The sequence below is a fragment of the Paramisgurnus dabryanus genome, chromosome 5 (assembly GCF_030506205.2).
Source record: "Paramisgurnus dabryanus chromosome 5, PD_genome_1.1, whole genome shotgun sequence".
Taxonomy (NCBI): Eukaryota; Metazoa; Chordata; class Actinopteri; order Cypriniformes; family Cobitidae; genus Paramisgurnus; species Paramisgurnus dabryanus.
Window position 1 is genome coordinate 27017211 of NC_133341.1, and position 13173 is coordinate 27030383.

The 13173-nt window shown below is 39.5% G+C and overlaps 1 protein-coding gene across 2 annotated transcripts in view; it reads right to left on the reverse strand.

Annotated features, from left to right (window-relative positions):
* Positions 1 to 3123: 3123 nt before the first annotated feature.
* Positions 3124 to 13173, reverse strand: part of fam222aa (family with sequence similarity 222 member Aa) — a 63271-nt gene continuing 53221 nt past the window's right edge. For both annotated transcript variants that reach the window (XM_065250755.2, XM_065250756.2), the window contains exon 3: positions 3124 to 6293. In XM_065250755.2, coding sequence (XP_065106827.2) covers positions 4843 to 6293 — 1451 coding nt within the window. In that variant the 3' untranslated portion in view covers positions 3124 to 4842. The remainder of the gene's footprint in view (positions 6294 to 13173) is intronic.

Consider the following 13173-nt stretch of genomic DNA (forward strand, 5'->3'; position numbering starts at 1 on the left):
GACTAAAAATAGTTTTAAGATGTTGGTGTGGGACAGTGACTCATTATTGTATTATATATACATTGGAGATATTGATGTTTTTTTCTTTTTTTTTTTAAATATTTCTTTATTTTTACACCCTACCAGGTGGTTGCATTGGAATTTATTGCTCTTAAAATTTGGTTGCAAGCAAACAAGGGTTTGTCCCCCCACTTGAGCGATAAACATATTTTACAAGCTTCTTTTGCATGACTGTAAGCAAAAATACTAGCTCATCAAAATGTAATTCCTCACTTTTATAAGTCGTTTAGATAAAAGAGACAAAACCATAAGTCACATTGCACTGGTATATTTGTAGCAACAGAAAACAATGTATGGGTCAAAATTATAAAAAAATGTTATGCTGAAAAACATTAGGATCAAGATATTTATTAAATTTACTAGTGTAAATATATAAAAAATGTATTTATCATAAGTAATGTGTGTTGCTAAGAACTGTTGCTAAATCGCTTTGTTACTTTCGCCCCGCGTTACTTTTGCCCCGGTTCTCCCTATACATTATCACATTTTCAATACATTTTATCTCGACCAAATATTGTCCTATCCTTAGAAACCATACATGGAAAGCTTAATTGTTTAGCTTTCAGAAATAAATCTGTTAAAAAAGCTGACCCTTAATGATGTTTTTGGTTTTGTGGTGCAGGGTCACATATGCAAATGTCTTTTAAATGTACTTTAAAGACCAAATGAAGTGCCTTATAGCGTGCAGCTTTGTTCAAAGTGCTGACGTAATTTTCACTGAAACAGGAAGTAAGGGTGTGACTTATTGAGTGGCTCCTCCTCCTTTTAAACAGCCAATACACTAACAGAAAAAAATGTCGAAAAATGGTCACAAGTTGTCAGTGAGGCAGTACCCATTAAAAAGGTCCTAATATGTATCATTTAGGTAGATATGTATGGGTCAGTGACAAAAATGGTTTGGCAAAATGAGAAATTAATTTTTTTAACTTGTTTTAAAAGCATGTATCAAGTTTTATTTCAATGCACAGTGTATTTATGTTAATTTTGTGCAGTAAAAAATTACATTTGCACCATTTTTATGAAAGTTAAGACTAAATGGACCTGAAAATGTCAAATGGTGTAACAGCCAATTGTGCCAAAGAATGAGAAATATTAAATATTTTATCCACCTTGATGGCATGTAAGCGTAATCATCAAAAAAATCATTTTAAAATTTATTTGTATTAGTCATTTCTAAATGTAAATTTTAATGCGTTTTAGTAATATTTGTCCTGACATATGCTGAAAACCGATCTGTTTTCTAAATAATCTTTGACAAATGATGTAAAAATATAGGTAAAAAAAATCATATTACACTTAACTAGATGATTATATTTTATTCCACATTTTTAGGAATATATTTATATTTTAATAAAAAAAAATACTAGTTACACCAATTGACACAGACCGGTTACACCACATTGACATTTTTGCAATTATACCCCAAATATTCTTTCGAAATGAAATAAAACCAGAAATTTTAGACTTGGTCCTCAAAAAGAGAATATATGCAAGGAATCTGCAAATTTATTTTGAAATTTTAACCCTTTTACATTTAACTTATCCATACACTGTAAAAAAATTCTGTAGAAATTGCTGCTGGGTTGCCGGTAATTTACTGTGGATTTTAATTTATTTTATTTAGTTTTTTACTGGCAACATTTCGTTCAAAGTTAAATGAACATTAAACATTTACAAGTCTTGGTCTTTACAGAGTAAAACAAAAAAAACAGCATCAAGCTAAACATTCTGGGAAACAAAATCTGAAGCAAAAAACAGAAAAAGGTTAATGATGATTTCTGGTTCCCAGAATGCTTTGCATGAGGCTGTTATTGTATAGTTTTATTTTTTAAAGATAAAGACTTGTTAATATTTAAAATTTATTTAAGTTTGAACAAACTCTTGCCAGTAAATAACATAAATGTAAATTTACGGTAAATTACCGGCAACCCAGCTGCAATAACATTGTAATTTCTACTGATTTTTTTTTACAGTGTATGGACACAAAATAATTAACGTCACGTCATTGACCTGCATACATTTGGTAGCAATATGTACCTTTGAGCGACTAATATGCACTTTTTAGAAGTGTAAATTTTGTCAATGCTTTGTAGTAGGGCTGTAACGATAAATCGCGAGTCCCATTAAAAATGCCTGTCTAAAATCGATTCTGCATCTCAAGGTTGTGATTCTGTGTTTCATGCGCAGCTTGTGCGTGTACTACGGCGTTTTGGTCAATAAGAAGTCCTTATCAATCTAAAATCATTATGAGTCGGAGTCATTTATAACATGCATTTAAAAAGCAACACTCGTAAAAAAATCATTCAAAATTTTCTTTATCATCATGAAAATACCTGAAACAATCTAAAGAACGTCGATAAAAATATCCTTCTAGACATTTCCTGTCAGTGATGCTACTTCTTCTGTGGCACAATTGGAGTTTCTGCACGAGAGCGCCCTCTGGCTTTTGGATGTGGCGGCATTTCACAGTTATTCATTCAAATCCATTCACTGAGAAAACGGCATTTGCACGATAAATCGTTACAGCCCTACTTTGTAGCACACTAGTTTTTAGATATCTATAAGGTTAAAGGGATAGTTCACCCAAAAATTATCTTATAATTTACTCATCCTCGTGTCATGTTGTTTTAAATCTGTACATTTTTTATAATGTTGAACACAAAAGAAGATATTTTGATAAATGACGGTAAGCACACAGTTGACAGTCCTACAATAGTAGGAAAAATAAATACTATGGAAGTCAATGGGTACCGTCAACTGTTTGCTTACAATAATTTATCAAAATATCTTCTTGTATGTTGAAGGTGAGTAAATGATGAAATTTTGCAAACTGGTCACGCCAGCAATAAACCTTACCATACCAGTGCACAAGCACTAAGCCTGCAACTGCGAGCGCCTACTTACAAGCATTTTAGCAAATCAGCTTATACTGATGTGTGAATGACGAGCAACACAGTTAATATTCATGAGCCAAACTGATACGCTTTCTAATCCATACACCCCTGGGTTTAAAGAAACGTTTTGAATAAAGACAAGGTCAAAGCAAAGACATGGATTTTTCAATAAAGTCTTGAAATCAGTTTATTTTGCACCTCAAAACAAGAAGGGAATGAGTATGTGGTACATTGGGAATGTAGACACAGCCGTAGTTTACATTTTTTTGGTGTAAGCTCAGAGAAAACAAAATTGTTAATACAGTCATAATAATTGCACTTCATAAATCTAGACTGTAGCCAGCTTATGCCTCCGACAGGAACCCCCCGTCGCCTCTCTCGAGTTTCCAAATTCAATTTACCGGTGAAATTTGACTGACAAAAGAAATGCTAATTTAACGCCGAGGACTGCTGTGCCCATCCAATTTTTCTTTATTTCCCTCCTCTCTGTCCCACAAGGCATTAGTCTTTTCAGTAATCTAAGTGCAGTACATTCACAGGAAAGTCACAGTCGGAATAAATATTTCAGTGTTGAGACAAAGCTTACGAGCGGCCCCAACCCTGCTCGAACCGCTAGCGTAGAGCCGAGACGAACGCTCGTCCTCCTTTCACCTCTGAGAGAGGCACCACAATGATTGTTTTCATCTTTTTTAAAGTAGGAATGGTCAAGCGACACCTTCGATAGGTTAACTCCACTCGAGTCTGTGTATGTGCGGGAAATCCGGCCTATCGGCTATCTAGCTATATCAGTTCTTCTTCAAAGCCATGAGGGAGGAGCTAATTGTTCCCTAACCAATCAAGGCCTTCCGCTCGGAAATTAAGATTTCCAAAAACAGACAGCTCATTTCCAGGACTCAAAGGCATTTCGGCATGTCGGAATATTATAAGATTAAGCCAAAAATACCTGAACGGCCTAACGGAGCTCTTCTGCGTTTTTGGAGAGTGTGGATTCCAGTGTAGGTAAATCAATGAGCGTTCTGTTGTTTGGCCCTTGGTGATGATAACACCACGAGAACAGCAGAAACTATACTGCAGCCAAAAGAGAATCAAATAATTGAAATAAAAGACTCTTATTATAGAACATAAAAAAAAAACTAAGCATCTTTACACTCTTATTCCTTTAGCAGCCAATGCATATTATATACTACAAATATATATAAAACAACAAAAATAGGTTCAAGTCTTCAAGTTCTTTAAATACATTATATTCAAACTTCTAATTTCCAACCTCCTAGTACTTTGACAAATATGTTTACACCTCAAGCAGTGCAATTTCTACGACCATAATAAACCGCTAAGCTTTCTCATTCAATGAAATATCAGTTAACTTCACATAAAAGCACTGATCTTGGTGCTTTTTTGGTCTTTGTGTACCTTTACCTCTTATGGTGTTTTCCCATAATGCTTTAAGACCATCATCATCATCATCATCATCATCAATCAGATACTCACAATGAGGCCATATTTACTTCATATAAACCACTTGGACTCTCACCCAAAACAATATTTTAGTCTGATAAAACAATTAAAAGGGGAAAATCACAAATAGAAACGATTGGAAAAAATCCCTCTTGGTAAAAATAAACCGAATCACAGAATCCACATTAAGGATCTTGCAACATATTTCACAGCCAGCTTTTTCCTCTCAGCTCTGAGCCGAGAGGCGCCGATCGGCTTCCAGCATTCGTTCACCGTGTTTTGATCCAGATCTTCCCTGTCTGCTTATAGCAGTACCACCAAATTCCACTGCAAATCTAGGCAATCCGCAATGACAACATCCACAGTTTTTGATTAAAGATTTTCCAGTAGGTCTTTATGTTGGTCAGCCTGACCCACCTCCCGTCTTATCTTATCTGTAAACAGGGAGGCGGATGTGTGCGTGCTGGTGGTCCAACAGTCTGGGCACAGACACGGTCTCATATCCTTTCCCCAACATCTGCTCCTTGATGCAGGGTGGATGGATGTCATTAATGAGATATTCCAGTGACTGGAGACTGCTGCTCAACACTGCCGTATTACATAGACTTTTACTGGGGAAACTGCAGCACAGACCACCCGTGCTGTCTATGGGAGGGTGATGATGATGGTGGTGATGATGATGATGAGGGAGTTGGTGATGATGGGGAAATCCCAGCTCCCTGTGCCCCGTCGGCGGTCCAGCTGTGGTCGTAGCTCCCGGCAACTCTTGAGGGTTGTAGCAGTCGCTGTCCGGCGTAACCAAGACGCTGTTCCACGGAGGTGCGAAGTACTGCCCGACAGAAAAGTTCCCGTGCATACCCACACAGTTCAAAGGGGAGGAGCTGACCTTGTCGAGCCCACCCCCACCGCTACTACTGGCCGTCATCGGATAACCTCTGGAGGAGGACACCTGCGCCCCACCCAGCATGATGGATCCTCCTGGAATGCAGGTTTCGGGGGACTTGCTGATGGCGCCTCCTCCGCCGCTTCCCCCGCTGTACATCCTCAACACCGCCTGCTGCTGTTGCTGTTGTTTCTGCCACAGCAGGTAGTCCATGCCTTCGGGATACACCCCGGCCTTCATCACCTCCCCGTTCTGCCCTGGTAGCACCGTCCCTGAATAGGCAATGTTTCCCTGTGGAGCCACGCTGGTGAGGTAAGTCCCCCCTGAGGTGTTGATGGTGCCCGGTTTGGACGGGCTTGGGTTCGGGTGTCCCCCAGACGTCCCGTTATGACACACCTGCTGCAGAGCCTGGGCTTGGCAGTGCTGGTTGATCTGGTAAATGATGCTCTGGATGGAGGGAAGGTTCGACTGAGGAGGGAGATTTAGCCCTCTGCCCCCTGCCACGGGAATCACGGAGCTGGCCACAGTGACGTTTGGGGGAACCGGCAACGTGGTGGCCTCAGGGGGTTTGGGATGACTTGTATGGTACACAATCTGTCCGTGGCAATGAGCTAAAGTGCTGCTGTTCGGAGGCGGATAAGGAGCCACTGCTATCTGCGCCGGAGACAACTTAGTCCTCCTGCCCTCTGAGTTTTTGAGAACGCCCTTTGCGGTGGATACAAAAGGTGATGATGAGGATGAAGACGACGATGCTGACACTTTGACGATCGCTAACAGACCCTGGTAGGCCCCCGGGTGGATGTGGGGGTAGGGGCTGTAGCGTTGTCCGGTGGTGTCAAATCCATTCACAGTCCGGTTAAGGTGCTTGTGTTGGGGGACCCTGATGTTGGTGGGGAAGATCTTGATGGATAGCGGGGTGTTGGAGGTCTTCTGCGCATAGGCATCCAGCTCTGCTGCGCTGGGGTAGCGGGGGGAAGGCATGGGGACAGTCAGCTCACCTGCAAAGCAAAGAGAAAAATAGCATGAGCTAGGATTCAACAGGCTTCACCTTTATGTATAAACTGTTGCCGGTTTGTCTAATGTACAAGGTTCACATTACAGACACAAATAACTTTTATTTCCACATCTCTGAAGCCTCTCTGACTTACGGACATCTACAAATCACCTTAAGCTTAATCTTGACAAGACTGATGTCCTTTTGTTCCTAGCCAAGACCTCTATTAGCACATCACTCTTTCAGTTGAAGGTCACAGAGTTGTCGCTTCCAAGTATGTAACAAAGATCCACCCTAAAATCTTAATGAACCATTTCATGACAACCGCCCACTTCTGCTTTTTATGTCTCAACATATTAAAGGCCCTTGCCTCACCACTGGTCGGCTCAGCTTCTCATCCAGGCCCTATCAGTGCTATAGACAGCACTGTTTAATCTGAGCTGCCCATTTGGCTATTACCATTAATCTGATTTGTGCACTTTATTGCAACTCATTTTGGAAATAAAGTCGGCATAAAATGTACAAACCACAGACACGGCTATTAAAAGTGTTATATAAAATATCGAATCTGCATCTCAATAGAGACTGTATTTTATTTTTATCACCCCACTTTTCTCTCTCTCTCTCACTCTCTCTCTCTCTCTCTGTCTGTCTGTCTATCTGTCTCTTCCAGAGGACATTTATCCCCAGATAAATAGCTCTTTTTAACTCAAAATCAGGCACCTAAGGCATTATTAAACCAGTGCTTTGTGAAATTAATTTGGCCTCTCTTTTGTTCAAAATTGGGTTACCCATGGAGATGGAAAAGAGAGCAGGCAGAAAGTATAGAAGAGTATAAAAGACTTTAATTGCACTGACACATTTGAGATTTATAAGTAGTACCAGCAGGTCTTTAGCCCTGACCAGGCCAATTTCTCAATTATTCAATCAGACAATCTCTAAATGAGGCGACAGACCTACATTACCCCTCCCACAAACCCCTAAAACTCCACCCACTGGGAATTCATAACCGGGTTTTTTTCAGCCGGATGAATGACGGATCGTACAGAGAAACTGCGAGACGATCAAGCTTTGCGGCAAATGCGTTCGAGATAAAGTCATGTTATAAAAACGACTCCTATTAAAACTGGCGGACTTTGCTCATATGTTGGTCAGAGCAGAAAACAGTAAAAAACTTAATAAGACTTAATGTCTAACCCTCTTAACACAACAAGACAAAGTGGCCAAGCGGCTGGACCCTGTTTGTCCTTGATAAAAGCACCCTGAATCTGGACTTTTCTGAGAAAACGAGGGCTTTTGGGATTCGGAGAAAAAGAGGTTGGGAAACAAGAGGAAAGAGCAACAGAGGCAGAGGATGAGCGGAGGTGAAGGGCCGTGGTGAGATTGGATTTAAACGACATTATTCAGGCAATTTCATGGCTACTTAGTTCAGTGCTACAAAAAAGGCAGAGGGGGAGCAAGCAAAGCACTCAATTTACAAGTGATAAATCAACTGCCACAAATGACTACCAACCCTTGCAAAAATGATATTTTAAAGGAAAGCATTTCTGCTTGTTTTTTATCGTTCGGACTAAAATTACACTGCCGCAAATGACAGCGTCAGCAAATGTCAGAGTGATTTTCCCCAACCTCGAGGGATCCAGCTGTAAGGAAGTTGTCAAATTTCAGATTGGCACACTTCGAACCTGTCTAAAAGTCTTCCATTAAGCCGACACAGTATAATCACGAATGCAACTAAATCTTCATCATCCATGTGCTCTAAGCACTTAAAAAGCTAATGGCACATTTTTTAGAAATAAAAGCCTACCACAGAAGTGATGATTTTGCATTAAGCAAACTGCTTAAAAACTAGGAATACACCGATATTAAATATTTGTGAGGATACTGATATTCATCACTTATGCTGCGTACACACCAAACGCTAAGTAACTTTGTGTCATTCAAATGCTTTGCTTGAGTTGAAAGCGTGTGTTTTCGCGGCAATCGTGCGACCCAATTTGCGCCATTCACCTCACATAAGTTTGCTACAAAGGGAAAGTATTGAATTCGCATTTGATGTGTATGCCTCATTCGAATGACATCTAACCATACCAATAGTTTTGCTTTTAACTCATTGAAATGCAGAGCGTACAACCTGCAATTCTTATTGTCACCCAATTCAAAATAATATCCCCCCCCTGAAATAATCCGTCATGATTATTGGCCGTTTTAAACAATCGACCATTAATGGGAAGTACAGTAGTGGGAAAATATGCTTTTATCTGCCAATACCAATTATAGGCCAATATGGCGATGCACCAGTGTATATTAAAGGGCCACTCCACTTTTTTTGAAAATATGCTCATTTTCCAGCTCACAAAGAGTTAAACATTTGATTTTTACCGTTTTGGAATCCATTCAGCTGATCTCCGGGTCTGGCGGTCCACTTTTAGCATAGCTTAGCATAATCCATTGAATCTGATAAGACCATTAGCATCACACCTTGGTAACTTTCAATAGCAGGGGACTATTTTCAGGCACTGCATAATATCATTGCGCCTCCTGCAGCCAAATTTACAGCAGCAAAGTCCTAGATTTTTACGCCGGAATGAGAGTATAGTTCCTAGCCATGTCTGCCTAGAAAATCGCAAGTTTTAATTTTCTGTCAGGTCTTAGTACACAATGCAACTACAGAAGAGTCAAGTTTTAAATAGGAAACATATCAAAACTCTTTGGTTATTTTTGAGCGCGATGCTAATGGTCTAATCAGATTCAATGGATTGTGCTAAGCTATGCTAAAATAGGTACCGCCAGACCCGGAGATCAGCTGAATGGATTCCAAAACGGTAAAAATCAAATGTTTAACTCTAGGGGAGCTGGAAAATGAGCATATTTTCATAAAAAGTGGAGTGTCCCCTTAATTGTACACAATGATTGTACGTAAAACACCACAAAGAAAAAAGTAAACCTTAAACCAACACCTGCAGCTGGTACACACATCTTTGTAGTGGTTGGGATGTGTCTAACTCATACCTCTACCCAAAACGGTTTCATGTATATTTATAGGATGTCTCGCTTGAGCAACCTGCTTCAGACCCGCATTTCAATGGAATTGGGACCATGCCTCTCAAAAATACACAACTGCATCTGTCTGTGCTGCTGTTTTTGTTAAAACACACCTCTCTTTTGGATCACGGTCATGCCCAACTCTATCACAGAGAGACAACCTGATATTGAAAAGTTCCTAAACCAAACTTGAATCTATTTTGCTCTTGTGGACTGCTAGACTTTCAGGCTCAGAGGTACCAAAGCAAAGCACTCTATTATGATTCGTTCTTCATACATCATTGTTGGAAATCTAAGGATTTCCACCTCTAAAATATGGATAGTTTCAGACCTGAATGCAGAATGAATTTGTTTTAAAATGTTAATGTGTACAAATACAGGTGCTACATAACGCCACTAAAAAATAAATTTTTGGCTGAACGGTTCCATAAAGAACCTTTAACATCGAAAGAACCTTTCTGCTTCAAAGAAGTTTTTTATTATTATGAATGAAAGAATGGTTCTTGGGTGCGTGTGTTCACGACTTGCATTGTGTGTGTTCACTACTCACTGGGATGGGTTAAATGCAGAGGTCACATTTCAAGTTGCATACTTGACAAGCTTGTCAGGTTCACTTTTCAGTTTCAAGTGTACACAGCAGCCTCACGGAAATACAGACAGCAATATATTAATTCTTCATAAAAATCCACGTGCATGAGTTCATGTCTGGTCATCTCGGATTTTGTTATTAAAATTAGGATCTGCCGCAGTAATATTGACGGAAGGTCAATATTGATTGGCAAGGTCGAAGTGCTGCAAACTAGGTGCTCTTCCGCCATGCAATATTTTTTATCCGCTTAAAAAAATCGCCACATTTAATTTTGTGCCACCATCGTGTAACTACTCATGTAACAGTCTTTAAATAGGGAAAACATGGAAGTGTTTGGTGGCTTCTAAATTCATCCCTGTTTGGATCCTAAGGAATGAATGGGGCTAGGCTAAATGCTAACACATTCACGACACGCCGTACAAAGATTAAATGCACGCATTGAATAAAGAAAGGTATGTATTAATTCGTCTAAGTTTAGGTAAGAACATAGTAAAATTTTGAAAAACGGTGGTGTTTTCCTTTAAGAGTGCATATCAAGCACAAATGCCAACTTTTGTCAAATTATCTTGATCCTGGGCAGATTTAGATGCCAAGGACTTTATCTAAGTGGAAAAAAACATTTTCTTAATCAAAACATTAAATCATAAGAAACAGCTATTTAAAAAATTTGAGGTGCCTAACAATTTCCCGTGGTCATGACTGCACTTACAATTTAGCATGGCCTATTGTATCATACCACTTGATTTTTAACATAATTTTAATGAATTTTTACGGCCACTATTTGGTGTTCTTCACCTTGTATAGTTACCAGCAAGGCAATTGTTTATTAAACATTAGATAAATAATTTACTTATATGCAATTATTTAAGTCTGAGATAAAGGTCAGGTCACACATTAAACAACAATCACACAAAAACCTAAATAATTCTAAAGATTCGCCATTATGTACCAGCTCTTTTATGTCTATTAACTCTTTTAAAAGCATTCCTGAGGCTACAGAGATCTGCGGCGTGTTTAAAGCCCGTACGTTAGTTGGCATTTTCTCGGGCAGCGGATGAAAGGATGCTCATCTCCTCGCTGTCACAGTCTAATTGGAGTTGTTCTAAATGGGTCAGATGAAATGGGGGCTGTCGAGCATCTGTCCAGCCCATGCAGGGCCAGAGCAGGGGCCGACACTTTCAACCCCCTCGGTGACAGCAGCGCCACGGTGCTTTGATGTTTTCCCGACAGCCAGCGCAGAAGGATGGGTGGGGTGGGTTCGTGAGCAGCACGCATGTGTGTGTGTGTGCGACAAGACTGACAGTTTTCTCACTTCATTGGCTCCAAAACGGAAAAAAAAAGCGTGGATTTCAAAGCGGCGTCGCTGGTCCGTATGCAAATACGGAGCCAACTTTCTGATCTCCTTTATAGGAGGGGGGTCGGATCGGGTGAAAATCTTTGATCATCACACGGTTTAATTAAGGAACAGGCTTTGCCGTGTCACTCTCCCTTAGCTTCCCATCTTTCTCCTCCCTTCAATCTCGCTGCGCGATGGGGGCGAAAACGCGATAATTATCATTAAAGTGCAGCTATTGCTAATGCCCTGTGTTTTTTAGGTGACAGGTCCATATTTAAGGTGTCTGTCGAATGCTTTCGTACAATAGATAAAGCTTCTGTCTTTCTATGTGGTCTCGCTCTTGATGTTTGTCAACAGGCTTCCGTACCCGACCTGCCATCAAAGGGTTTCATACATCACGGGCCACAGGGATTAGAGGACTTTCGGAGCCATAGAGAGCAGCTCCAACCCACAAAGACCTCTGGCTATTAGTGCTGATATGAACACGGAGTGAAAAGAAAGACAGAAAGACAGGAGAGTTTAAAGTAGATATTACTGATTTTTTTTAAACCTGATTTCCTGGTTAAAGTCATTTCCTAAACAGTCACACTGGTTGGTTTATAAGTAGGGTTCAAAAGAAAGACTTTTTAAAGGGATAGTTCATCCGACAATACAAATTTTGTCATCATTTATACATTTTTTTGTTCTGTTGAACACAAAGAAAGATATTTTGAGCAATGTTTGTAATCAAACAGTTTTGGAGCACCATTGACTTCCATAGTATTTTTATATCCTACAATGAAAGTCAATGGTGCCCTGTTTACTGCATGATTATAAATATTTTCTTTTGCATTTAGCAGAACAAAGAAATGTATAAAGGTTTGCAAATAATGACAGTTTTTTCATTTTCAGGTAAACTATCCCTTTAAGTGGCAAATTAAAGAATAACTGGCTTACTATTCAGCTGGCCAATAACTTTAACATGGCATGCAATGATGACCCATGCTGATGCAAGCGAGATGAAAGTGACTATTAAATCAAAGAAATAAAGAAAACATCTGTCGTAACCAACACGTCCTCTAGTTGTTTTTCTCTGTGACTTTTTATAACTTATAATAATAAAAATAATGACAGTAATAACAATACTAATAATAGAATAGCAATAATCATCAACATCATCCTAACAGGGCGGTTTCCCGGACAGGTTGTAAACTAGTCCTAGACTATAATAAATGTAAAAGCTGACTCCAAACTGAAAACAACTTGCACTGACACATTTTAAAATACATAAGTGCTCTTTGTTTTGCCTCAAAATGTTAAAACGCATTATATTTCCTATTAAAACGAAGGCCTAGTGCTGATTTAAGATAATCCCTGTCCAGGAAATCACCCCAGTATGTTTTAATAATATATTAAAATATATTTTTTGTTAAAGTAATGTTCGATTTCAAAAATCAGTTCATGTCCAGTACAGTTTTCACAGCCTTGCATTAGCCGCACAAAAAATCATGTGCCCATGGAACCCACCACGTATTAATAAAATGTATACATTGTAATGCACTGCCACATATACACATCTGCCTAAACTGTTTCTATATCAAAAGAAAAAAAATTAAATTAAGAAAGAACCAGATGGACAAACTTTAAAAACACAATCTGACTAGCTCCTTCACACTTCCCCCTCCCTAGAAAATTACGCTAACATTATCTGTCACACAAACCTTCCCCTGTGAGATCTTTTATCGGCTCAGGCCTGCGTGACTTATTGGTGCTCAATGTCTGTGATCACGCTCGCGAGCACAGTGCAGATGGCGTCCTGTGATAAACACAGAAACACACAACTAAAAACACACACCCCCACGCAACAACAAATCTAAAGCGCAAACATGAAACAGACGCAAGTAAAACATACACCGGTAAACAGGGGAGTACGAA